This window comes from Clarias gariepinus, chromosome 4, assembly GCF_024256425.1.
Source record: "Clarias gariepinus isolate MV-2021 ecotype Netherlands chromosome 4, CGAR_prim_01v2, whole genome shotgun sequence".
NCBI lineage: Eukaryota > Metazoa > Chordata > Actinopteri > Siluriformes > Clariidae > Clarias > Clarias gariepinus.
Window position 1 is genome coordinate 20,571,439 of NC_071103.1, and position 27,434 is coordinate 20,598,872.

Genomic DNA, 27,434 nt, shown 5'->3' on the forward strand with positions numbered 1-27,434 from the left:
CACTCCTGGGAAGGTTCACCACTGTTCCATGTTTTTGCCATTTGGATATAATGGCTCTCACTGTGGTTCGCTGGAGTCCCAAAGACTGATAGATCTCAATTACTTTTGTTCTCATTTGTTCCTGAATTTCTTTGGATCTTGGCATGATGTCTAGCTTTTGAGGTGCTTTTGGTCTACTTCTCTGTGTCAGGTAGCTCTTATTTAAATGATTTATTGATTGAAACAGGTGTGGCAGTAATCAGGCCTGGGGGTGACTACAGAAATTGAACTCAGGTGTGATAAACCACAGTTAAGTTAACAAGGGGGGGCAATAACTTTTTCACACAGGGCCATGTAGATTTGGAGTTTTTTTTCTCCCTTCATAACGTAAACCTTCATTTAAAAACTGCATTTTTTGTTCAATTATGTTATCTTTGACTAATAGTTAACGGTTTTTGATGGGCAGAAACATTTAAGTGTGACAAACATGCAAAAGAATAAGAAATCAGGAAGGGGGCAAATAGTTTTTCACACCACTGCACACACACACACACACACACACATATATTATTTTTTTATAAACACACACATATATATTAACCTAGTTAACCCAGTGTAAGTATGTATCCAAACACCCTTCCCCAACATGGTGAACACATAGCAACCCCTCCCGCAAAGCATGATAGTCGCCAGCCGAAGCCCCGCCTGCGCCACACTGCCCCCACCCGAGCTGTGACCGTCCCCAGTCACCATGACGAACTCAATCTCTGAGGCACGAAGGCCCGGCCCCGGCTGTGAGTGTCATAGACCCGTCGTTGCTTAACCCCGGTGTCCGCCAAGTGTTTACGCGCCAACTCATGGACCCGGAACAGTTTGTCCTTCAAGGAACAAAAGTAATCCAGCCCAGGCTTCATGGGTAAATCCGGTGGGGAGGTGAACCCAGTCCCAGGGTTAATTGCTGGTCAGCACAGCGAGTTGTGTGGTGAGAGTCCGATTAAACCGTTCCACGAGGCCGTCACTTTGAGGATGAAGGGGCGTGGTGCAGGTCTTTTTCACCCTGAGGCGCTCGACACACTGCTGCAAACACCTCCGCCTCAAAATTTCAGCCCTGATCGCTGTGTAGCTGCTCCGGGGCGCCGAATCGGCTGAACACCTCATCCACCAGCACTCGAGCTGTGGTAGAAGCGCTCTGATCAGGAACAGCAAACGCCTTCAGCCATTTCGTAAAGTAATCCACGACTACCAGCACATAACGGTTACCGCGATCGGAAACAGGAAACGGGCCGAGAATGTCCACGTCCATACGCTCCATAGGTGCCCCCACCCGAAAGTCCTGCAGCGGTGCCCGCGAGCGCTGGGTGGGGCCCTTCTTTGCCGTGCAGAGTTCGCATCGGTGGACAAAGAGTTTACTGTCCATATGACAGCCCGTCCAGTAGAATCGAGCACGCAACCGCCGCAGCGTTTTAGTCACCCAGAAGTGTCCAGAACCGGAATGTCCATGCACCATCTCCAGCACACATGCCCGCAAAGTCCTCGTTACCAGGAGCTGAAAACATTCGCCAGTGCCGCACGGCTGTTCCCAGTGTTTGTAGAGTAACCCTTCCCGCAACGCTAGGCGGGTAAACTGCGAGTGGAGAGCTTTTACCTCTAGCCCCAGATAAGCGGCCGCGGTATAATCCGGTCTCAGGCCCGCTTTAACCCAACCTAGTACCTGCTGCAGAACCGGGTCATTCTCCTGCTCGGCAATGAGCTGATCACTGTCCAGCTGTGGCACAGGTGAAGCGACTGTGGACGCTGCCCTAGACGAGGCTGATCACCCCCGGGGGGTCCGGAGGATTGAGCGGGGGGGATGTTGCGGATCGGTGGTTTCGGAGGTTGAGCTACGTCGCAACCGCACACAGGCTCTTCAATCTGCTCGCAGTACCGACAACGCTCTTTGCTGCACGGCCAGCGAGATAAAGCGTCGGCGTTAGCGTGTAGTTTCCCGGCTCGGTGCTGAATGGTGAAGCTGTCTTCTTGTAACCGCTCAAGCCAACGCGCTAACAGCGCTTTAAAACTGAGCAGCCAAACTAGTGAAGCGTGATCAGTCTGCAGCAAGAAGGGTTGCCCGCATAAGTACGCCCGGAAATGTTTTAAAGATGCGACAACTGCTAACAGCTCGCGCCGCGTGACGCAATAATTCCTCTCAGGCCCAGACAATGCGCGGCTGAAGTAAGCGACAAGACACTCTTGGTTACCGGAAACTTGAGATAGTACAGCCCCCAGCCCTACATCGCTTGCGTCCGTGTCAAGGATGAACGTGCGCGATGCATCCGGATAATCAGGAACGGGACACGTGATCAAAGCTTCACGCAACTGAGCGAAAGCACGCGCATGTACAATGTCCCAGCGAAACTGCTGGTTCTTTTTTGTTAGCCCGTGCAGCGGGCTTGCGATCGTGGCAAAGTTTTTCACAAACTGGCGGTAGTAGGAGGCTAACCCGAGGAAGATGTGTAGCTGCGACACATTTATCGGTTCAGGCCAATTCTGTACCGCAGCAATTTTGGCTGGATCGGTGGCAATCCCTTTTAATTACGTGACCCAGAAAAACGGTTTCCTGCTGCAACAGCTGGCACTTTTTGGGATTGAGCCACAAATTCGCCAGCCAGATATGCAGAAATACCACCTGTAGGTTAGCTAATGCGACCACAAACTCCTTGCCGTGCACCAGTAAATCGTCCAGGTAGACGACACAACGGTTACGAGGAATATCTGCCAACACTTTCTCCATCAACCGTTCAAACGTAGCTGGAGCGTTGCATATGCCGAAAGGCATGCGCCGAAATTGCCATAGCCCTTGCCTGATCAAGAATGCGGTTTTAGGTCGTGCTTCTGGGGCGAGCTCTACTTGCCAGTACTCGCTATGCAGATCCAGTGAGCTAAACCAAGCCGAGCCGCAACGTTCCAGCGCAGCATCTATCCGCGGCAATGAGTTACCTCGTTCAACCGCCGGTAATCGACACAAAACCCCCAAGAATCGTCCTTTTTATGCACGAGCACAATCGGTGAAGACCACGGTCCGAACGCCGGCTCAATGATGCCCGAGTCGGCCATCTCACGCAGTTTCCCGTATAGATCGTGTGCTGCACCAAATTGGTACGATTGCATTCACGCTCATCTACCGCGAAAATATCCCGTCAGTTAGATTCAACACCACACCCCACTTTTCTAAAATTTCCAACCCCAAAATGCACTCATCCCCAATGTCTCCCACAAAGAAATCATGCGAATGAACACGCTCACCTACTTTTACTCGCACCGTGCAACAAGCCCGTATCTTTATGTAGCTCCCAGACACGGTGCGAATGTTGAAGGCTGGGTCAGGCAGTCTGCAAACGTGCTCGCTTTGCCCCAGTAATCCAGAGCGCAGCAGCGAAACAGTGGAACCGGTGTCTACGAGCGCCCGTAGTAAGACGTCGTCCAGGACAATGTTCTGCACGTCCTGACCGGAAGTTAAATCCACTAGTTGGGGGAACAAAGACAGTTGTGGGAGGCGGCTTTCCCTCGGCGCCCCCCGGAACTAGTTTAAACGGCTGCTGGGTACGCTGTCCTCAGGCCTGAGAACGTTGCTGCGGTAGTCCTGCGGTCCCGGGCTGCGACGCCCCGGAGACTTGTTCGTTGTCTAGCCGTGATGGGTAGCCCTGTCCCCGGCTAGGTTCACCTACCGAGCGCCACTGAGCTGAGACTCCCGCAGCTTTGCCCAGTCCTTCCGTGGTGGACTTCAACTTGTTACTTTCCATCCCACTTCTGACACCAATGTAGCGTATATATATATATATATATATATATATATATATATATACATCATTCCTGTTACCTCCTGGTGCTGCTACCTTCCTCCCTGGTGCTTGGTGGTGCTCACTTTTGCTCGAATCTTGAGTCTCTATCACGGACATCTTCGTCTACTTATCACAACCTCATCAACCGAAAATGCTATTTTATTCAAACGTCCTTGCTGGAGTGTGTGATGTGACGTCATGTGCAGTAAAGTATAGATACCCAAAAGTTCTACTTAAGTAAGGTAACAAAGTATTTGTACTTCATTACCTGACACCTCTGGTGCTGTGACACACTTGCCATGTCCTAAGCAACATCTTTTTTTTTTTTTTTGCTGCATTGTCATGTGATTTTTAAAAACTTACTCTAGGATTATGAAGCATTATCATGACAATAGTAAATCACACACAGGATTTTCAGAACTATATGTTTATTGTTTTTTTAAATACAATCTGTGTGCATCCATGTAAAATGATCACATTTATGAAGCCGATTATTAATTTTACAATATATTATTTTATGAATAGAAATTATTTTGTTTCCTTCAGGAAGACCAAAGTGATGAGAATCATCGGTCTGTTGGCCTGTCACAGTACAGACCTCAGAGAGGACGTTCTTGTCATAGAAGTGAGTTTGATCATTTGCATATTTTTCAGCTAGCATATGAAAAGAATTTACCTTGTTCCTTAAATACCATTCTGCTTAGTTTTATTTTTAATTATTTAAAAAAAATAGTAATTTTATATTTGTGGGTGATATAGCATATATTTTTTTAAACAAGTGCAACTAAAATGCTATAATTTCTTATGCACAACATCCCCAGCCCCCATATACTTAATTAAGAGCAAGACAACATTTGCGTTAGTAGTATTAAAAAAAGAGTTAAAAGAAAGACAGGCATTTAGGTTAATAATATGACTGCTTTGTGCGTGGTCGCTTTCGAAGAAGATTATTCATGTTCATCTTCATTCTTTATCTGATTCTTCATTCTGATGCCTGTTAAATCCCTGTGGTTAATGGAAATAAATGTCAGCAGGGGTCACTGTAGCATCTCTAAAGCATGTCATGTTGGAACTGGTGTGGGGTTGTTTTTTAGTCATTGTGTTTGGCACCTTACTTCCAGTGAAGGGAACTCTTAATGCTTCAGCATACCAAGACATTTTCGACAATTTTATGCTCCCAACTTTGTGGGAAAAGTTTGGGGATTGACACTTTCTGTTCCAACATGACTGCACACCAGTGCACAAAGCAAGGTCCATAAAGACATTAATGAGCAAGTTTGGTGTGGGAGAACTTGACTGGTCTGCACAAAGTCCTGACCTCAACCTGACAGAACACGCTTGGGATGAATTAAAGCAGTGACTGTGAGCAAGGTCTTCTCGTACAACATTAGTGTCTGACCTCACAAATGCGCTTCTGGAGGAATGGTCAAAAATTCCCATAAACATACTCCTAAACCTTGTGGAAAGCCTTCTCAGAAGAGTTTAAGCTGTTATAGCTGCAAAGGGTGGGCCAACATCATATTAAACCCTATGGATTAAGAATTGAATGTTACTTAAGTTCATATGCATTTGAAGACAGAAGAGCAAATACTTTTGGCAATATAGTGTATATTAATCTCACAAGCTATTAGTTTAAAGAAAGGTATTTTTGGCTATCTAAGTTATTTGATATATTGCGCTTTCTTTTTTTTACTCCACAGGCAGTTTCCATGTTCACAGAGCTTATTCGTGAGAACTTCAGGAACAGCAAGCTGAAGCAGTGCCTTCTGCCACCACTGGGGGAGCTCCTATACCTCATTGCTACTCAGGTAAAGTTATCAGACAGGGTATCGGAGTCTTTTTTTAATTTGTACAAGTGTTTACTGATTTTCTTTTTTTGGGTGGGGGAAGTCCAATCAGCACAGTCAGGAAATACAAAAAACTCTGATAACATTCATGGTATGGGGATAAGGGACAAGTGGACAAGTAAATAAATGAAGAAAGAAAGAGAAATAAAACCATTTTGTGGGATGATTGAAAATGTACAGTTCAATGTAAAAAGGCTCACTGGTAGACAATTTCTAAAACCACTTCTCTAAATTTGCTGTTTTTAAAAGTAGTTATTTGTTCATTTGTTTCAAAAGTTAATAAAAAAACATAAGAATTGTAAATATGTTATCAAACTTGTATGAGGTTTGATTTGTTACACTTCCCATTTTTTCCCCAGTGAATCCTGCCTTAGGCATTATGATTGTTTATAAGAAGTTTAGCACAGTTTAATTTTATAAGTTATTATTTATTAATTATTAGAGATTAGGGAAAAATCTATTCAGTGACCTATTGCAATTCTTTTGTGTAGCAATTAATTTATCGCCACACAAACTTCAAAATCATTTTTAAGTTTATATGTTTGTATTTGAGGGGATGAAATGTTGCCATTCTTCTATTATCCTACAGGTGGCACACTCTATTCATACATTAGCAGGCACCACATATATTTTAATTATTTAAGAAATAAGATTGTTGTTATTTTGTTGTTACAGTATTTTGCTACTGTAGCCACTTATTTAGTAATTGAAAAGTGACTCAGGAGTAAATAAGTCATTTAAGTTTCTCGAAGATCTCACAATAAGAATATTTCAGGCTAGATTTGTTACAGAATAGGGTCAGTCAAACTTTTTTCTTCAAGTATCCAATCCAGAATTTTTTGCAAATATCAGCCTGAGACACAATATTGCTTTAATGCCGTTTTTACTAATATATTTTTATTTAGAAGTTTCTTTTAGGTCTTATTCATATATAGTTATGTCGTTGTTGGTCACGAATTTGAATTTCGTCTGCTCCCGGCAAGGAGTCGCCACAGCAGACCTTTCAGTCTGCACATACAAGCTTGACACAGGTTATAGTATTATTAAGTATAGTAATACAATATACTGTATAAATATGACATATAAATCAACTGACTCTTTTGATGAGCAATATACATCAATTAGCTATAACATTAAAAACCAAAACACCAAGCCAAATATTATTTACTGTAGGTTCCCCTTGTGCCACCTGGGAAGCTATGGCCCCTTAAGGCATGACTCATACAGGGACAGGCACTAGGACGTTAGCAGCAGATCCTTTGGGTGCTGTGGGTTCTGGGATAAGGCCTCCATGGATCAGATTCTTCCGTTTGTCCAGAACATTTCATAAGTCTGAATGATCTGACTGAGTTCTCAGAATAGAGATCATGGAAGCTGAGGTATTTGATTGCCTTCATTTTACTTTATTTATTTTTTGTTCTTTCTGTCTCTTGAAATTAGAAAGACTGATTTGATCAGTCAAGAGAAGAGGCTAAGATAATAGGACATCACAAAGTCTGTGATGGGCATTAAGTCTTTGATGGGCGTTAGTACACAAATTGACAGTTTACTTAAATGGACTTACAGTCACAAAAGTGTAGCAGAGAAACACTTTTTAACAAGATAATCTTGTCTTTGTTTATGTTTAGAATAAAAAAAAATATTAAAATGTTTAGAATTAAATATATATATATATATTTACACAGTTTTGTTGATATGTATTTATAGGTCTATTAAGTATCTGTCTATTAAGTTTGATTGTGAATTTACACTTTTTTTTTTTACTGCCATAGCATTAAAATTACTGTCACCGAACTGAAAACTTTTTAACCTGGCACAAATCGAGGAGTGGGATATATCAGACAGCAAGGCAACATAAGCAGGCGAAATAATCAAGTGTATGGAGCTGAGTGACTTTGACAAGGGCCTAATTGTGGTTAGAAGACTGGGTCAAAGCATCTCCAAAACAGCAGGCCTTGTGGGTTGTTCCTGGTATGCAGTAATTTGTCCGCACAAAAGTTGGTCAAGGAAGTACGACTGGTTATCCAGTAACAGGTGGACCAGTGGCTCATTGCTGCGACTGGGATGTGAAGTCTGGTCTGATTCCACAGAAGAGCTTCTTTAGCACAAATTGTTAAAAAGGTTAAAGAGATGGTTTGGATTTTTTAATTAAATTGAGGTGCATATTCATACAATGACCTTTGCACCCCAGCCGTGAAATTTGTCATCCAAAATATGAGTACAGTGAAAGTAACTGAAGCGAAATACCACAACCTTTATAGAATTTGTAGTTTCCTTTAGCCATATGGCCAGTTGCATGGAAAAAAAAGAATTATATTTGTGCTAAATACTAGAGATGGGAGAGTTATAAATTACAGTTCTTCTGTGTGCCGATTTTCGTATCACATTGACTCCAAAATTTTTAAATGACTTATTACATTTATAATAATGATGCACTGGTTGATCGGCCAGTGACTGAAATTTTAGCTAGATCAGCCACGACCAATCATATTGGACATAACCGATTCTGTGCTAAAGCTTCTGAGTGGCTAAACACAAATGCATTTTTATGATGTTACATTATCAAAAGTTGTGCTATTAAAAAGCTTTCAATCAGTTTTTTTCTCCAAACTCTGCAAACGAATTAATCTTTAAACCCACGCCTTATTTACTCTTACATATGAGGTCGTAAAACGTCACTGTTTCTTTATATTCCTGCCAGTGGTACACTGAAATTTTCACACACTGACATCCTGTGTGGTAGAAGTGAACTATTTATTTTTAGTTTTTATATGTTTTTAAGACAAATATTGAATAAACAGAATGGTTCAGTTGTTGTTTAAAGATTACCAGGTCATCTAGAGAAAGTTCATTCCACCTAGGTGCCAGAAAACAGTCGAGATGTACAGTGGGGGAAATAAGTATTTGATTTTCTAAGTTTGCCCACTTACAAAAAAATGAAGGTTCTATCATTTTTATCATAGGTTTATGGTAAAGGATTGAGACAGAATATCAACCAAATATCCAGAAAAAGCACATGATACAAATGTTATGAATTAAGTTGCATTTTAATGAGGGAAATAAGTATTTGATCCCCTACCAACCAACAATAATTCTGCCTCTTACAGATTGGATATGTGCTCTTGTGGTAAACATATTAATTTAAGAAGGTGCTTCTAACAACAATGTGGTATGTGTATAAAATCCACCTGTCCACGAAATCTCTATCTTCCATTCAAACTTCACCACCATCGGCAAGACCAAAGAGCTGTCAAAGCAAGTCAGGAACAAGATTTTCGGCTGAAATGGTCTACAAGACCATCAGGTAGAAGCTTGGTGAGAAGGAGACACCTGCTGGAGCAATTATTTACAAATGGAGTAAATACAAAGTAACCATTAGTGGCCCTATATGCAAGATTTTACCTCATGGACTAAGAATAATCATGAGAAAAATAAGGGACCAGCCCAGGACTACCCGGGAGGAGCTTGTGAATGATCTCAAGGCAGTTGGGAGCACAGTCACCAAACAAACCATTAGTAACACAATACGCCTGCATGGATTGAAATCCTTTAGCGCAGCAAGGCTTCCCCTCCTTAAGAAGACACATGTACAGACCAGTCTGAGGTTTGCCAATGAACAGAAAATGATTGGGATAAACTGCTGTGGTCAAATGAGACTAAAATTGTGCTCTTTGTCATCAACTCGACTTGCTGTTTTTGAAGAAAAATGCTGACTATGACACCAAGAACACCACAGTCCCTACAGTCAAGCACGGAGGGGTAAACATTATGCTTTGGGGCTGTTTCTCTGCTAAAGGTACAGATTGACTTTGCTGCACTGAGGGGCCAATGGATGAGCCCATGTGTTGTAAAATCTTGGATGAGAACCTCCTGAAGATGGGTTGTGGATGGGTCTTCCATCATGAAAATGACCCCAAACATACTGCCAAGGCAACTAAGGAGTGTCTCAAGAATAAGCACGTTAAGGTCATTCAGTGGTCTAGCCAGTCTTCAGACCTTAATTCAATAAAAAAATTCATGGAGAGAGCTGTAACTTCGAGTTCCCAAGCAACAGGCAAGAAACCTAAAAAATTTAGAGAAAATCTGTAAAGAATAGTGGATCAAAATGCATCCCAAGGTGTGTGCAAATCTGGTAAACAACTACAAGAAAGGTCTTCCTACTGTGCTATCCATCAAGGGTTTCTCTACCAAGTACTAAGTCATGTTTTGCTTGGGGATTAAATACTTATTTCCCTCATTAAAATGCAACTTAATTCATAACATTTGTATCATGTTTGTATCATTTTTCTGGATTTTTGGTTGATATTCTGTCTCAATCTTTTACCATAAACCTATGATAAAAATGTTGGCCCCTCATTTCTTTGTAAGTGGCAAACTTAGAAAATCTGTAGGGGATCAAATGCTTATTTCCCCCACTGTATGTCTTCCTCGATCTCTGAGAGATGGTGGGATAAGCAATGCTAGAGGATTGGACAAAAAGTGCTGTGGTGCAGGTTGTGAATAGAGCTAAGAGATAAGTGGGTGCTGGGCCGTTTTTAGCAAGCATCAGTGTTTTGATTTCTTGCGGGCAACTACGGAAGCCAGTGCAGGAAGTGGAAATTCTGAAGGGATGGTGTCGGAGAACTTAAAAACAAGGTTGAGAAGAGGATGAATTGTGGACAGGGCAGATCTGCTTAAAGTTAGTGGCAGTAGTCCAATCTTGAAATACTATAACAAGGGACTGAGCAAGCACCTGAGTGATTTGATTGTCCAGAGTTACCCCAATATTGTGGGCAGTGACTGGCAAAGTAGCATCCTTATTAATAACAGTTGTGAAGCTGTTGAATAAAGCATTAAGAAAACATTAGCATAATACCTTTCTTTGGTTTTCTTTTAAGGTTCAAGGTCTTAAAATTGGTAAAAAAAAAAAATATAGAGTTTTTTTTTTTTAATAAAATCACAATACTTTGAGATAGAATATTAATCTAATCAGCATCTACAGTAAGTGATAATATTGTATTGGGTGGTGACTAGTGGTTCCCTTCCATACAAAATTCCCTGGTACTTCCTTTCTTAGTTCCAACTTAGCCAATTTCAACCAATTTAGCCTTGGGTACTGTCATTCTGAGGATGTTACTTTGCCACTACTGAACAGAGCACCCCCTTTATGGCAGTGGTATTCCCAAACAGCAGTGGCCTCTTTCAGAGAATGATGTCCTCTGAACGCTGTAAACATTTTTCAGCCATGGTTTGAGAAACATAGTGTTTTTGGTGTTGACTTGGCCCCTATCCCCAGAACTCAAACTGATCTACCTGACCAAGGGATTGGACCCAACTTGCAGCTTATATGACTTAAAGCTTCTGCTGCTGCCAGGGATCTGTTGTTAAAATCCAGTTTAGCAGTTTGCCCAGTCCACCACATACTGTACAATAAGATTCAATTTGTAGACACAATAATATTTTAGTGGCCAAATTTACTATAAATTAATCAATGGAAGTGCATATAATCTGTAAAATTCTGTGAAATGGCAAAAAAATCTACTTCAGAAACATTTAAGTATAGTAAAGTTTAGAAGGGAGGACAAGACTGACTGGATTAAATAACCATCTAACTTGCTATGATACATTTGGTGAATCTGTGATTTTGTAATTTTGTTTAGATTTAGATTTTATTTGTATTAAATATAAAGACAAATAAAGAGGTCAAAATTTCCTGTGGTTTTGAGAAAATATAATTTTGCGTTGGATATTGAGTAAAAGTGAAAGGGGGTATTACAAGTGCATTTTTGAACCAAAATAAGTTTTCACAGCACAGTTGCTCCAGCCTGTTTGAAATGATACTTCATAATGATGTTGTTCACTCATGTTATTGAGGAAGCATTTATTTAAAAACATGAAAATGGGGATTGAGGATAAACAGGGGAAAAATAATTTACTTTAAATGAAATTGGCAATAATTAAAAATAAATTCAAAATTTACATTTTGTCACATACACAGCCATACATATCACAGTTTGCTGTAAAAAACAAACAAAAAAACAATAGGGCTTGGATAAGATGATAATGCTGCCTTTGCGTGCTGGTTATGATTATAGTTTGTCAATGTTTTTGCAGCAAAAATTTGGTGTGTTTTGGATGCTGCTAGGTCTGGAGTGTTTTATGCATCTTTTCTCTGCTAATTGACAGACTCCATTTTTTGTACTGTATGCTGCTTCTCTTACTTCCACGAGAGCTGGCAGTGTAAAGCAATAGAGATGTCTGTAAAGTTGGTTTATTTTGCCTAATTATGATGGTCGCTGCTTCACATCACATTTGTTCCCACAATAAAATAAGCCGGTGTGCCCCCCCCACTTGTATCTCTTTTCTCTCTCTCTCTCTCGCTCTCTCGCTCTCTCTCTTTCTTCCCTGCAGGAGGAAAAGAAAGAGCACCCAGGAGGATTGTGGGTCGTTCCTGCTGCCACCTACACTGTGTTAATGAGGTGCCTTCGGGAAGGGGTAAGACTGCCGTGCTGTCCTCAGCATGGTGTGTATGTGTTTTTTTTTTTTTAGGAACTGGGAGTGGGAGATCTGCGTGATAATGAACCCTCTGCAGCCCCTACAGGCATTGTTTGCCAGCCACAAATTAAGGGAACATGGCAGACTTAGTCACCAGTCAGCGCTGTCATACTTGCTCAACGCACCTGCAGCAGCATTTTCCATTAATGTTTCTGCTTATCACCTCAACAGTGGTTAACACAGCCTGTGCTGTTGAATGGTAGAACATACTGTAGGCTGTCTTCAGCTCTGGCTACACATACCATGTTATAGGGCTCACAGCAGTTTATCCAAGAATCTCTCTCTCACTCACACACACACACACACACACACACAGGGGTGCTTTGACACACATAAATTGTTAGTAAAAACACACTTCAGTGCTTTAGTATGCTCTAAAATTGTACAGTTATTTCCTTAGTTTAGTTCAGTTTTGTGGGTGATATTTGGGGGTTTGAATGTGTCTTTTATGCCTTTAGAAATTTAATATATTAAGATGAATATTTGAATATTAACTGTACATTAAATAATTACTTAAAACTAATGGTAAAGAATTCTTCATCATTCAAGTGAAAGGATCCTTAAAGCCCTCATGTATGCATAGTACAAAGGCTGCATTTGCCACTGTATGCACAGACCTTTCTCAGAATAAATTTTTTAATAAAGTAATCTTATATTTAAGAGTAGAATTTTATGTTCTTTTGGTCCCACTTAAAAAAGGGTGGGGGGGATCAGATGTACTAGGAAAAAAAGTGCCTGTTAGATATCCCTGTTCCGAAGTTGCCCTCCAGCATGCTGTCAATCATTTTCTCTGCGCTCCTTCTCAGCATCAGCTCGAAAGTATCACTCTAACCTCCCTAAAGAAACACAGAGTGGGCCAGATGTAAAGCAGCAACTGTGGATGCAGCTTTCTTAGACAATCACCTAAACACATTAGTATTGTATTCATGTGTTAGAGTATACATGGGGCACATATACATGTGCCTAATAGGGCACATTTTATAACCTGAATTTTCCACTGAGACCAGGTTTGCTGGTGCTATTGCAGAGCAAGCAGGCAGAGTGCATTAGAATAGTGCACAGAGTAAATCTGCCTCAATGATGTTCCCATATTGTAATATTTTTCTTTTTTTGGGCACTAGCTGCTTGTTGAATGCTGCAAAATCTTTACCTTCCACTTGTTTCAGCCATGAAGAGATATGCTCAGACAAATGTGTACCAGCCTTCTTGCTTTTTGGCTTTGTGTAGAAAAGTTCAGCAGTTTTTTCACTAAGACCTGAGGAAGTTTTTTGAGGAAGTATATTCCTGATGATGTAATTGCTTGAAATCTAGGAGCTGCTATTTCTTCTTTTATATTAACATATTATAACAGGGAGGAATGAAACCCTACAGTATGTATTTGAGTGTAATACTTGCTGTTTTGTTTTAGATTATGTTGATCTTGTTGTTGCCCTCTTATGCAACAACTGTTCTTAATCATGGTAGCATGTAGAATTAATTACTGTAAGTGATGCTTTTTTTTAATGAATGATATAATTATTTAAAACAATAGGCTTTACAAATGGTAATGTTATGCATGATGAAGTAGCATTTAAGTAGATGTAATTAGTTCATAATATTTCATGCAGGAGGAACTGGTGGTGAACCACATGGCAGCAAAAATCATTGAGAATGTGTGTAGCAGACAGTCTCAGTGTGCTCAGGGCTTTATCACAGCAGAAGTGGGACCTGCCCTCTGGTATCTTTTTACTCACTCGACTCTGGATGCGCTGCGTGTCAGTGCTATGTCAGTAAGTTATACTTAAGGTTTTCTCAATCCAAAGCACTTTATATACAGTAGCTGTTTTAGGGACACTCAAGTGATTTAGATTTATGATGACCTTTGACCTTAATTACCCAGACTGTTTCCCCCACATTCAAGGCGCTGTGTAGAATAACCCGTCATTCAACGACAGCATTCCAAAGTGTCATTGACAAGGTTGGATTACCCAGCATCCTCAGCTGCTTTGTGTCAGGAATCAGCCGTGTACAACAACACATGCTCACCATGTTTGCCGCCATGTTGGCATCCGGAGCACACTTACACAGACTAATACAGGACAAAGTATGTATACACACACAAACATGAACACGTTGGAAATGCTTCTATCAGTAACAACTACTTTTTATTGTTTATAGTTACATTAAACTGCAAGGAGTCTAGAATGTATTAATTAGAAGCCAGAACTACACACTGCAAATGAAGCGGAAAGCAGGATGCCCGTCAGCTAAACAAAAATGATGCACAATAATATTGCATATGGCTATAAGTATTTCAACAGGAACGAATCATGTTTTTAAGAATTAATTACTTAGTGCTCCCACATTAATCACGGCCAATCAGGGGCATCTGTGAGCTCACGCAAGCGGAAGGAGCGGATAGCGTTGTCCCCCCCGCTGTAGTTTTTTCTACACAAATTAAACAATTGACTCAGCATTTTCTAAGAGAAATCATTCCATAATTGTTGCCAGGGGTTGTTTAATTTGCTGCGAAAATTTTTAGTAAGCTGACTACCATAGTTTTGTCTTTACTGTGAAAGAGAAACTTGCCTATTTTATACAGAAGAACTCAAAAAACTATAGTCTTGACATGGAGTGGTAAGTCATAATACATTTTTTATTTAAGCGTCATAGCATTACAAATTGCTATAGATGTCTTGGTTTAATTCCCTTGACAAATAAAGGCCAGAGCAGCATATGTTTATTCATGCATTATGTCACCTATTTAAATTTCAGTAAAGCAAAGGGCGACATTGCTAATTGGGTAAAGATGTGTACCTTGAAATACTGTTTGTGTATTATAATTCATGCAACACTTTAGTGGTTTTTAATTAAAATTAATTAACTCCAATTTTTATAATGTATATAATCAGTGTTTAGTGATTTTTCTTTTCTTTTTGACCATTGTCCTCAATTATGCAATTGAAGAAAGCTGATCAATTCTTTCTTAAATCTTGCTGTAGAAATCATTAGCTTATTAATGTCTGGTAATGTTAGGTGTGGATTGGGGGGGGGACTTATAAGTTACCTTTAGCACTTTATATTGTAAGTAATATCATCTGCTGTCAAACAATATAACTTTTATATAAGAACAAATGTCAAATAGCAACATTTAAATTCACTTTGCTTACTTACAGGATTTTGTTGTAAAGATAATCCGTTCTCTGGAGAGTCCGTCTTTAGTCATCCGAGCCAAGGCCTTTCTGGTGCTGCTGCAAGTTCTGATGAATAATCGGGAGATGCTACTACTATGTTGCAACTCCAGGTAAACAAGAATTGACTAATATGTACTTTTAACCTGAAACATTTAACTTCATATTTAAAAAAATCACCTTTACTAAAAACTTGGATCATAAAAAAAAAGTAAAAAAAACTCTGACTAAGGGATTTTCATACATGATTTTATTTTGATAACAATGTTTAATCTGTGAGCTGCTACAGTGCCTTGCAAAAGTATTCATACCTGTTAAACTTTTCCACATTTTGTACAGAACTACACACTGCCAATGAAGCTGAAAGCAGGATGCCTTTCAGCTAAACAAAAATTACGCACAATAGTATTGCATAAGGCTATAAGTATTTTCAACAGGAATAAATTAATCATGTTTTCAAGAATTAATTGGGAAACTGTGTTGGTTAATATTACATTTATGATATTTTGGTCCAGTCTGTGATGTTTGGGAGTATGTGCACATTGCATTTTAAATTCCATGGATGACTACAATCTTGGGCAAAAAGTATGGAATCACTACTCTTGGAAAATGTCATTCAATTGTGTAGAAATTTGCTACACAAATTAAAAACAAACAGTTGCAATTAAATAGTTTTCTTTTTTTTTTTTTGAAAATCCAAATACAAAAATGAATATATAATCAGAAATGTTAGGCATATGCTGTTAGGCTTATTCTCGTATTAAATTTTCAAGAGAAGAGTTCTTGCCTGTTAAAATATTTGTATTTCAGGAAAAAAACAGTGATTACTAACCTTCGTCTCTTCTGTATAATAGTAGCTCTGAGGAAGCTGTAAACTCAAATAGACAAGTTAATTTCTCTCACATTCCCTAGTTTCACCTCAAAGTGATTTTAAATTGGTCTTCCATGTTTTTTAGAAATTAGTTTTTAATCATGAACAGATTATATATATGCATATTGCGATCACTCAAAATAAAAAAAATTGGTATACCACCAAAGGAATTTGGGTGCATTCATTTTTAGGATGTGACTGGGCTGCTTTTTAAATTATATTGCTGAACTCATGATTAGATTTAAGCTTACTTTCCCCTTAAATAATTTTCAAAATCTCAATCTTTAAAAAAATTGGTTTAGTTTTTTTTTTTTTACTGGTTTAAAGAAAAACATAGAAAGTCAATTTTATTTATATCTAATTAAATTGTACCTTGATTTAGAAAATATTGCTAAATGCCTTATTTGATACCCATCCTCTATTATGTTATATTATGTTTGAATAGTTTGAATGAGAATGTTGTAAGGAATACAACATGAAGGTAGCACACTATCATAGGAAAATAATCCACAGTAATCCAAGCAGGATACATACATACAGTACATAATTTATTAATCCCAGAAGAAAAATCTGCAGTAGCAAGTATAGTAATACATGTAGTTGCAAGAGCAAGATCGTCAAACCATGCTTTAACTGATTGACTAAAAGAAAAACAAAGTATAATACTCTATGTAATATACAAATAAAGATAAATGAATATATAAAAGGAATGAGTTAAATATATGCAAAATATAGGTGAATTAAGATAATCAGTTGATAGACTTGTGCAAATTGAGATGTGCAATAACTGAGATATAGCAGTTAAAAGTGACAGCAGTGCAATAAAGGCATAGTGCAAGAATGATAGAATGAACATCATTGTAGATTAGAGTACATGATGAGTGGTAGTAGTCTGTTATAAAAGGAGAGCTACACGAATGACTACGAATGAATAGTGGTTGAGGTGTTAAAATATCGTATGATCCTGAGAACAAAGGATTTCCTGAGTCTGACACTTGAGTCTCCTTTCATAAATGTAAAAAAAAAAATCCCCTAACAGAAAGCTTCAGTATCAGTAATTTTACACGGAATGGACAAAAAAAATGGCATTTCAGAAAGCTCAAATTATTGGTCTGAGGAGAGAAAATTTGAGATTACTGGAACTGGCTTAAGAATTCAACACATAATCAAAACCTGGAAGGATAGTGCTGAACAGTACTTAACTTGGAAGAAATGCGGTTAGGAAAAAAATGACGAAATTTGCTAGGGAAAAGATTGGACTTTGGAGCAATGGAAAAGTTTATGTGACTTGATGAGTTCAGAATGATTCTTTTTTAGAGTGATGTGTGTGTCAGGGTAAGAAGGGATGTGCATGAGGCGTTGCTCCAATCATGCATAGTGGCCACTTTACAAGCCTCTAGATCAGTGGTTCTCAAAGTGTGGGGCATACAGATATGACAGGTGGGGCGCAATGAACGGGAGGGAATTAGTGGAAAATAATAGGAAAGTACCTATTTTAATTCATGCTTTTATTTATTGATTTATTTAATCTTTATTTTCTTTATCGGACACTCGAAACTTAATAATGACGCACAATGAAATGGATCATTAATACAAGTAAATTAAAATAACATCAGAGAAAAAGTGGAACCATAGTGCAACAATAACGGTTTAACGTCAGCATGTTAATTGCAGAGGAACAATATATAAGGAAACATTCGGTATTATATATGGAATTTCATTTATTCCAATGTGTATGCTGATGTTACTGTATTTTTGTTAAAAATTACTATTTTATCAGGCAGTACTAGTCTGGCATTTCTAGTTTCCAGTGTGGTAACAAAGTTGCTTTTTGATCCTTCAGGCGCTGAACAGAAGGAAAGATCAATATCGTTCTACGCTTTTTGTTGGTGTGCGGCATTTTGCGATGATCCCTAAATCACTCGTATGGCTGTAGAGAATAATGGTGTTTATGCTTGTAAACATGTATAATTTAAGGCGGATGGAGCTTAAACACAATGTAAAGAGGAAATATATGTGGGTATCTTATTTGCGGGTTTATTTACGCAGCTATTGAATTCGGAGATGCGAATATCAAACTAACTTTACCGCGGACACAAACAGGTGTTATGCGCTAAAATGCCCCCCTGCCACGGATTGCCCCCCTACATAATCTCTATCAAATATTATATTAGGACATGCATTCAAAGGTTTATTATTATCGAATATATTATTACTATTATAATTAACCCTAGGCACGTGACAGCCGTCGAGACGATTAATACAAATCCCCCAAAATGATTATTTTATGGCACATTTATTTTGCAGGGGTTTGTCAATGTACAAATAACAAATTATTTATTACAAATTACACTAAATAAATATTGTTTGTGGTGAAAAATTACAGCAAACGATTTTTATTATAAAATAAGCAATATAAAAATATACATGTGGTATATGAAAAAATATAAAAATGCTTACTTTATAATTAAATTCATTTGTTATAATTTGTAATTTGTAAACCATAAACCTATGAATTTAGGTGGGCAATCCGTGGCCTAGGTCGGGGGCATTTTAGACCACAACACAGTAGTGTACTGTATGTAGTGAGCATAATGACATCAGTGGATACATTTGTTACATGGACCACAAAAAAGCAGGTGATTCAGCACCATCAGCCTAATCAACCAAAAATCCAGCCGAAAGGAAAATATGATGAAGCCTATGTTGCGCTTGGATTCATGGTGGGGATGGTGGGGCAGAGGAGAGACCTCTGTGGGTTTTGTGTCTTAAACCGCTGGCAGCAGACAGCATGAGACAAAGTAGGAAGACACTTATCGACAGCACACCCCAGTCACGTTAATAAGCCACTTAACTTTTTTGAAAGAAAGCTCTAGATAAGTGACAAAGTAAGCCTGTTATAACAATTGCACGTGTATTTTATCTGTTTTGAACTTGGTGTTATTTGATCTTACTGGTTTAGAAATTGATTTTTCAATAAATAGTACACTTGGCCGTTTTCGTTATCATTTTGTTGACAAGTGGGGCTTGAAAATTCGCCCACCCCCTTAAGTGGGGAATGACAGAAAATGTTTGAGAACCACTGCTCTAGATGCAGTGTTATGATCTGGGGTTGCTTCGGTTGGTCTAGGTTTAGCTGATCCCTGATCGTACAGAAATGTTTAGAAAACGTACAGAAAAGACTCAACTGTGAAAGAGTGATTCAGGGAGCATGAGGAATCATTTTCACATGTGAACTGGACATCACATTATGTGTTGTAATCAAAGCTAAAGGTCATGAAATGAAATCTTTCTTTGGAATCTTTTGAATGTTTATTGTTATTCTTATACTATGTAGATCACCATACATATTGTATGTACTGAATGCATACATTAGCATGTGACCTTTAATTATAACCAACACTATTTTGTCAGAGTCGATCTTATAAAAAATAAATGAACAATTTAACTGTTTAGGCGTCAACAGTACTGTGGTATAAACTCTTACATTGTCATACACAGATCTGGTTTGTTCGTCTGTTGTTTTACTCTGCTTCTGCCAATTTCGAATCATCTCTCTTCTTTTCTCTCTTCCTGGTGCAGTGGCTTAAAGCTGACCTGCTCTCAATCTTCCCCAGTGAGAGCAGCTTCCTACCCACTTTTGAAAACACTTCCCTAATTAGCTCGGCAGTGTTGGCTAGACTTTCTGCAGACATGTCAGTCCGGATGCATTCTGCCCAGCATCTCTCTGCTCTGAGACAGATGAGTGTATTTAGAGCCAAATGAAATGCATTTAATGTTTGGGATGTTTTAAGAGCTTGAATAGTTTGAAAAGTCTCATTTCTTACTGCCCGTGCTGGCCAAGTGCAATAGAAGATCCAGATTTTAAATGAAAGAAATACTTAAATGTTGTTGATTTGGCCTTGGTAAGAAAAAGCCATGGTATTTAGTTTTTGTACCCAATCAGCCAAATGTCTGTAGAAAATGGATTTTTCATCAATTTGCCATTGATGGCAGAGAATTCCATTAGGATTGCAATTACATCTCCATGCCTGTTGAGCTGCATGCATACAGCCCTGCAAACACTAAAAGCAATTTACTTTGAATGTCCCTGTTCTCTCTCTCCTCATTTAATTTTTTTTTTCGTCAAGTGACTTGGTGTCCTTTTGACTAATACAGGCCAACATGATCCTGACATGTTACTATAATATGCATGAATTTTCATATTCTCACTTTCTGGTTTCCATTTGATACTAAAACATCCTAATAATACTCTGCCTTGTGTAGCATACTGTAAATGCCTATTAGGATGGAGGGAATATTACCCAAGGGCCAATTTAGTGTGTTTGTGGCATAAATAATATCTTACCTTCAGCCATGTCTGTAAATGAAGGATAGCTGTAATGTACCCATGGGCATGCAACTGTCATACTTTATTTGGTTGTCTCATACATCTCATTGGAATTCAATTTAATAAAATTCATAATAGTCAGTTTTTTGTTGTTGTTTTTTTTTATATTTAAAATTACTTTACTGTATTCTGGCTGGGTTAACTTGTCCTGACCTAAAAAGTATTGATACAGAGAGAAAATGAATTAAAGCTGGCTTTTATATATAGCAGCGTTTTATATTATAAATTAGGCTGTTGGGTAAATAATCCAATACTTTTTCCCTTTTTGTACTTTTATACTCCTATTTTTTATGAATACTGGGACAACACATGATTATTTCTTTGAAATGAACAGAGCCAGGTAAATTTCACAACTAGACACACTTAATCCAAGATAGATCATGGGTATTAGATAACAGATATTGAAGGTACAGTGTTTTAAGTTAGACAGTACCATAACAGTGCTAAAAAACTAAACTAAACATAAAGACAGTGACTTCTAACACTCATCCGTAAATTCACTTTTATAGAAAGGTCCTAGGGTCTACTTTTATTTCGAAAATTAGTTTTAATATTTATACGTTATATACACTGCCCGGCCGAAAACAAAGCCAGTGTGTCAGAAGGGTCAGATTATTGGCCTGCATCAAGCAATGAAAACAGCTAAAAAAGTTTTAAATGACTGGAATTGGGTTACGAACTGTCCCCAACACATTTTTAAAACCTAAAAGGATCATTTAAATGCTTGGTTAAGTTGCATTGTAAAAATAAATCAATAGTAGAAATATAAAAACCACTTATTAGTGAGACTAATTGGAAAAACTGGTTCAGTTTGAAGAGGGATAAAAAGCATTAAGATGGGAATCAATAATCATTGTGTTGTTAAAGTCATGGCAATTCATTGTATATAAACACAAATATTTTTATTTATTTATTGCATTTAATTTCACAGTGTTACCTGTTTATTTTCTATGAAGCTTTATTGACTCGCCACCATCTCATTTCAGTCCTGTTCCCTGTCAGTCCATGGAGTTTAATTAATGAAATGCATCTTTTGTGTTTGCTAGTGTCATTCTGTGAATGTGTGTCTCTGAATAATAATTTCTTTTTGACCACTGTCTTTTAGGTTAGTGATGTACATTGAGAGAGACACCCGGAAGGCCACACCAGGGAAGGAGCAACAAAGTGGCAATGAATACCTGTCAAAATGCCTGTCCCTATTCATCCATCACACAGTGCGAGAACTGCCAGCTATCTTGGGTAAATCAATCACATTACAACCAAAAAGAGAAGATGCCTGGAAGGAGAAACAAGGGAGATGAGATGAGGGGCAGAAAGGCAAAAAGAGTGTGGTTAATGGTGAAAATTATGATGTGAAAACAGATAGAGTTTGAAAAAGAACATGTCATGGGTAGATAAAGATTCAGTATTAAGTATCAGTTAGCCTTTGGTTGTATTGATCTGTTCCTGCAGTTTAATTTGTAAATACAGTGGTACCTTGGATTACAAGCATAATTCATTCTGGAAGCGGGCTCGTATTCCAAAGTACTCGTGAACCAAATTTAATTTTCCTATAAGAAATAATGGAAACTCTAATTATTCATTCCACAGCCCAAGAAAATAAATACATAATAATCAATAACACAAAATATTAAGTAAGAATAAAACAAATTAACCTGCACTTTACCTTTTAAAAAAAAGTAAAAATAAATCCAGACAGATAAGTGTTTTCGTTTGTGCGCGCAGGCGCTGTGTGTGTGTAAATCTAAAGTAAGCTCCCCTCTTTCCCTTCTCGTTTTACAGTTACCCTTCCTCCACTCTTTTCACACACGTATGCACACAACGGAAACACTGTTTTATGGATAAAATAAACAAGAAATCTCTCTAATGACACTTGATTAAGCGACACACTAACGGAATCACTGCTGTAAAGTGCAAATTAACCTGCACTTTACCTTTGAAAAGAATCGCGACAGAGAAGTGTTTCTGTGTAGAGCAGAGAGAAAGAGTGTGTGTGTGTGTGTCTCTATGAAGGCGAAAGTAGGAGGGGTGTGTGTGTGTGCGTGTGTGTGTGTGTGTGTGCGTGTGTGTGCTTGTGTGTGCTTGTGTGTGCGTGTGTGTGCGTGTGTGTGCATGTGTGTGCATGTGTGTGCATGTGTGTGTGTGTGGCACGGTGTTCAATGATGCGTGCACGCACGGACACACGCAGCATGCAAAGAGCAGGCTGAGCCTCGAGCAGAGAGAGAGAAAATGGATTTTTACCCTCTCTAATGAGACTTGCTTTTGCTTACACGCGCGCTGTACACACACGCATACAGACACAAAATAAAATACCGACCACGCACGTGGTCACAGTGTAAGAGAAGCGCACTAAGAACTACCAGGGGAGAAAAAACGCTGGCTCAGTTGTGTGTAATACATGATACTTGGTACTTGTAAACCAAGTACCGAGTACCGACTTTTAGGATCACTGGCAGTCGAATAAGCATTTCACTACATTTCGTACTGTGTATGACTGTGTATGTGACGAATAAAATTTTAATTTGAATTAGAGACAAGTTCGTTTTCCAAGTCAAAATTTATTAAAAATCTTTCCTCGTCTTGCGAAACACTTGCAAACCGCGTTACTTGCAATTTGATGTTTCACTGTAAGTGCTTTCACTTTCCTATAACTGGTGCAGACAGGTTTCTGTTGTACCACAGTTAAGTTAAGCTGTAAACCAGTTTAGATGGTTACTTGGGTGTCACACATCTATGAGCGTGGCTCTTAAATGGAGTCTTGTGTCTTTTAGATCTGCTGCTCTATAAAATCAGACATGATATCCTATCCCTATTTCTCCTGGTGTTCTGCAGATGACATTCTGACAGCATTAGGGAGCATTGTGGGAAGAAAGCATCCATCCACTGCTCAGACTCGTCAGCTCAAACAAAGCCTTCCCATGACTGTTGTGGTGCTGAACCTACTTTCCTCACAGGTGTGTGTGTGTGTGTGTGTGTGTGTACGTGTACGAATGGAAGAAAGTGTGTGTGTAGCCTGATTCTAGGAACTAAAATTTAATTGAATTAGATTTTAAAATGAATGCTTTTCTGTAATAAATATATAAGAATACTTCAGGACATAATGTTATTGGAAAATAAAAACATTTCAGTTTTAGATGATTTTCCTATATCAGTGTCTTTTCTCATGCATAAGAGTAAAATCATGTATCAAATTGCTGTATTTCTGCAGTCACACTCAAACTCACTGTCATAATATGATTTATTTAATAGAGAAAATTTGGATTTAATACTGATTGATTTTTTTCACCCTTCACCTAAGATATACTGTAGTATATTACTAATTAAGCCAATGAGTTGATTAGGTACGATTTTCAATTGCCGATGATTTGCCCCAGAGACTCAACCTTAATAAACAGAGGGTTTGGGTTTAATAGCTTGTCACTCTGATGCAGTTATTTTATTACAGGGTACAGTGTGACATCTATAAAAAAGAGCCATAACTGTTCTACCCTTTATCATCATCTGCAAGTACATGCCTGAGCTTCCTCAGCTTTGCTTCTCACAGCATGCCTCCATCTCTGACATACCTAATCTCTCACTGGAGCATGGCAGTATCTCAGGTAGTTGTGAGAAGGTGTTGACTGTTGGGTGACAGCACTATGAAGCATTATTAAGATAGTGTTTGTTTCCTTATGACTGTAAGACTGGTGTTCCACAGAGAAATAGAGCAAATTTAGTGTAGAATGAGAATCAACTAGTTATATAATTAGCATCTAATGTCATCTTAATCAAAAAGTAAATGTACTGTAACTGGAGCATAAACTCATACAGTTGAGTTTACTGAATGACAGTGAGACATCGTAACCATAGCAATTTATGCTGCTGAATCAGAGATAGATGATTCAGAATACTACAACATAAAATCAACGTATTTCTGCAGTACATATAGTAATCTATTCCGCTGATTGACATTCACTTTTTTACCAGATGAGAAAGAGAGACTTTATGCAGTCAAATATTGTGTGTATTAATAGCAGGTCATTAAAAGGGAGTTTCTATCTAATCTGAATGATTAAAATTGACAGATTTTCAGGCCTCAGGTGGTGAATGAGGAGTTTCTCATCAAATTTGGAATGCTCCTGGTGAGTAAATCTATTGCAAACATTTGTTAAAATATTCAGTAAATACATTAGGTGTGATTCTCATGTTTGTACAGTATGTACCCTTTGTTAAAGATTGTTTTTTCATCTTTTGTCATTTTTTTTTCTCTTTTTCATTTTCTTCTTATTTATTTTTTTCGGAAGAATCACATAACATCTATCGATTCAAATGAGACCAGTCTGGTAAATTCTGTGGGTAAGAATTTTTTTTGTCACAAATGCAAAGTAGAAGCAACAATTATCAAACATAACATTTACTCTGCTGTATTGAATCATATGATTAGTAGAATAGATAAATATTTTTACCAGTAAGTCAACTGACCTTCGCACGTACTGTATGCAGGGCCAACACCGTCTGAGGAGTTGATAAGAAACACCCTGTCAGCAGTGGAGGCTATTTCCCAGCACCCAGCCCTTCTAAGCCGTTACCACTGCACTGTGAGTAATGTGTAGACAACACAAACACATGCACACAAAGCTAAAATATCGCAAATTTAAAATTATGATGCTCATAAATGTACCTGCAGCATGGTTATTGATACCATGTAATTAGTTTTTAAGTATTTTAGAATCACCTGGGAATTTCACTTAATAGGTTCTGTGAAGTTTACACAGAATCATGTGAAAAATAAAAACATTCTGTGATCACAGGAGAATGACCAGACAGACTATTTTGAACTGACAGTTTGTGTCTATAGTACGGTGGCCCTGAAGTGCAAAACAAATTAACAAAACTGAACACAAAATAACAAAACTCAATACAAAATAACAAATTCAAAACCAAATTAACAAAACGGAAAACCAAATAAATAATATCTGACTGGCCGAGAAGTGCAATACAAATTAACAAAACGGAAAACAAATTAAAAACCAAATAACAAAACCCAAAACAATTTTTTTTGGAAGGGGGGAGTTTTGTTGTTTTGTTTTCAGATTTGTTAATTTGGTTTTGAATTTGTTAATTTGTTTTCCGTTTTGTTAATTTGTATTGCACTTCTCGACCAGTCCGATACAAACCGGAAAAGGTAGGTATAGTTAGCGAATGAAATGCTTACCGCTGATTGGACGAGACATCTGTCACTCAAGATATACAGGAAGTAGGAACTTGTTTCTTTATCTTTGTTTCTTGTGTGTTCTGCTTCACTTTAAACTATGATGGCCGTGAAGTGCAAAAAAATTAACAAAACTGACTTCAGGGCCACCGTAAGTTCGCCATATTTGAAACCACAATAATGTTTGCACATTCATACACACGCGAATCTACCGCTACTACAGTACTTCCTGTATATTTTGAGTGACAGATGTCTCGTCCAATCAACGGTAAGCATTTCATTCGCTAACTATACCTACCTTTTCCGGTTTGTATCGGACTGGCCGAGAAGTGCAATACAAATTAACAAAACGGAAAACAAATTAACAAAACGGAAAACAAATTAACAAATTCAAAACCAAATTAACAAATCCGAAAACAAAATAACAAAACCAAAAAACAAAACAACAAAACTCCCCCCCTCCAAAAAAATAGTTTTGGGTTTTGTTATTTGGTTTTTAATTTGTTTTCCGTTTTGTTAATTTGTATTGCACCTCTAGGCCAGTCAGATATTAGTTATTTTGTTTTCCGTTTTCTTAATTTGGTTTTGAATTTGTTATTTTGTATTGGGTTTTGTTATTTTGTTTTCAGTTTTGTTAATTTGTTTTGCACTTCAGGGCCACCGTACTATAGTCACAAAATTAAGTACTCTTTACAACCATAGTGGGCAAAAAAAGTCTCTCAGTATATTTAACACATCCATGCTTCAGGCAAATGGGCTACAGAAGCAGAAGCAGAAGACCACATGAAGTTTCATTCCTGTCAGCAAAAATAATAATCTGAGCCTGGGAAGACTGGGAAAAAGACCAGGTCATTTTTTTTTTTTCTGACATTCACCTAGCCAGTTTGGGCGTCGGTTTCCTGTTCAGAGTAGAACCTAATTTGGTCTTCTGCTGTCATCGCCCATGTGTCCAAAAAGTTGATGTGTCGAGCATGCTAAGATGCTTTTCTGCACACCACTGTTATCCTGCTGTCAGTTCAAACCTGTCTAGTCATTCCTCTTTGGTCTGAGGTTTTACCCTACAGAATCTTGATCTTTATTTGTCGGATTTTCAATACTGTGCTTCTGCCACATAATTGACTGATTGAATATAACTGCATGAATGTTTGCAGGTGGTCCCAATAAAGTGGACAGTAAATGTATGTAAAGTTTTTATGTAACTAAATTTTATTAAATTATGCAAAACATGCAACTTTTTCCTTAGCAATGAAACAGTGATTTGATGTTCCTGATCTTACAAAAATCTTTATTTTGCTTTTACACAATGTAACTGCAAGCAACAGAAAATTACTTTCCACACTGCAGCGGTCAGCAGGGTGGGTGTTTTCTATCTGTCTGAGCCTTCTTTGATGACTATCAGTGTTTTATTGGTGGGCGCAACATATTAGGAAGCTTTGAGAGGAAGCTGTCCTCTGGTGCACTATAATAGAAGAAGGCATCTTAATTACAGAAAGCCAAAAGTCATTAAACCTCATTCCTCACTGTCAGGGCTCTTTGTCAGTGATTTTGTGTACCCAAATGGTACTGTATACACAATAAGCAAGATAACTATGTAGAAAAATTTTCCACAAACCTTAATTATGTGCAAAATTACA

At 38.2% G+C, this 27,434-nt stretch overlaps 1 protein-coding gene across 1 annotated transcript in view; it reads left to right on the forward strand.

Moving 5' to 3' along the window:
• ulk4 (unc-51 like kinase 4) overlaps window positions 1-27,434 on the forward strand; it is a 61,855-nt gene that overhangs the window by 11,806 nt on the left and 22,615 nt on the right. The window contains exons 17-27 of the mRNA XM_053494752.1: window positions 4,344-4,422; window positions 5,498-5,605; window positions 12,035-12,118; window positions 13,786-13,947; window positions 14,079-14,261; window positions 15,334-15,461; window positions 21,715-21,848; window positions 23,442-23,563; window positions 24,674-24,730; window positions 24,893-24,944; window positions 25,092-25,186. Of these exons, the coding sequence (XP_053350727.1) occupies window positions 4,344-4,422; window positions 5,498-5,605; window positions 12,035-12,118; window positions 13,786-13,947; window positions 14,079-14,261; window positions 15,334-15,461; window positions 21,715-21,848; window positions 23,442-23,563; window positions 24,674-24,730; window positions 24,893-24,944; window positions 25,092-25,186 (1,204 nt within the window). The remainder of the gene's footprint in view (window positions 1-4,343; window positions 4,423-5,497; window positions 5,606-12,034; window positions 12,119-13,785; window positions 13,948-14,078; window positions 14,262-15,333; window positions 15,462-21,714; window positions 21,849-23,441; window positions 23,564-24,673; window positions 24,731-24,892; window positions 24,945-25,091; window positions 25,187-27,434) is intronic.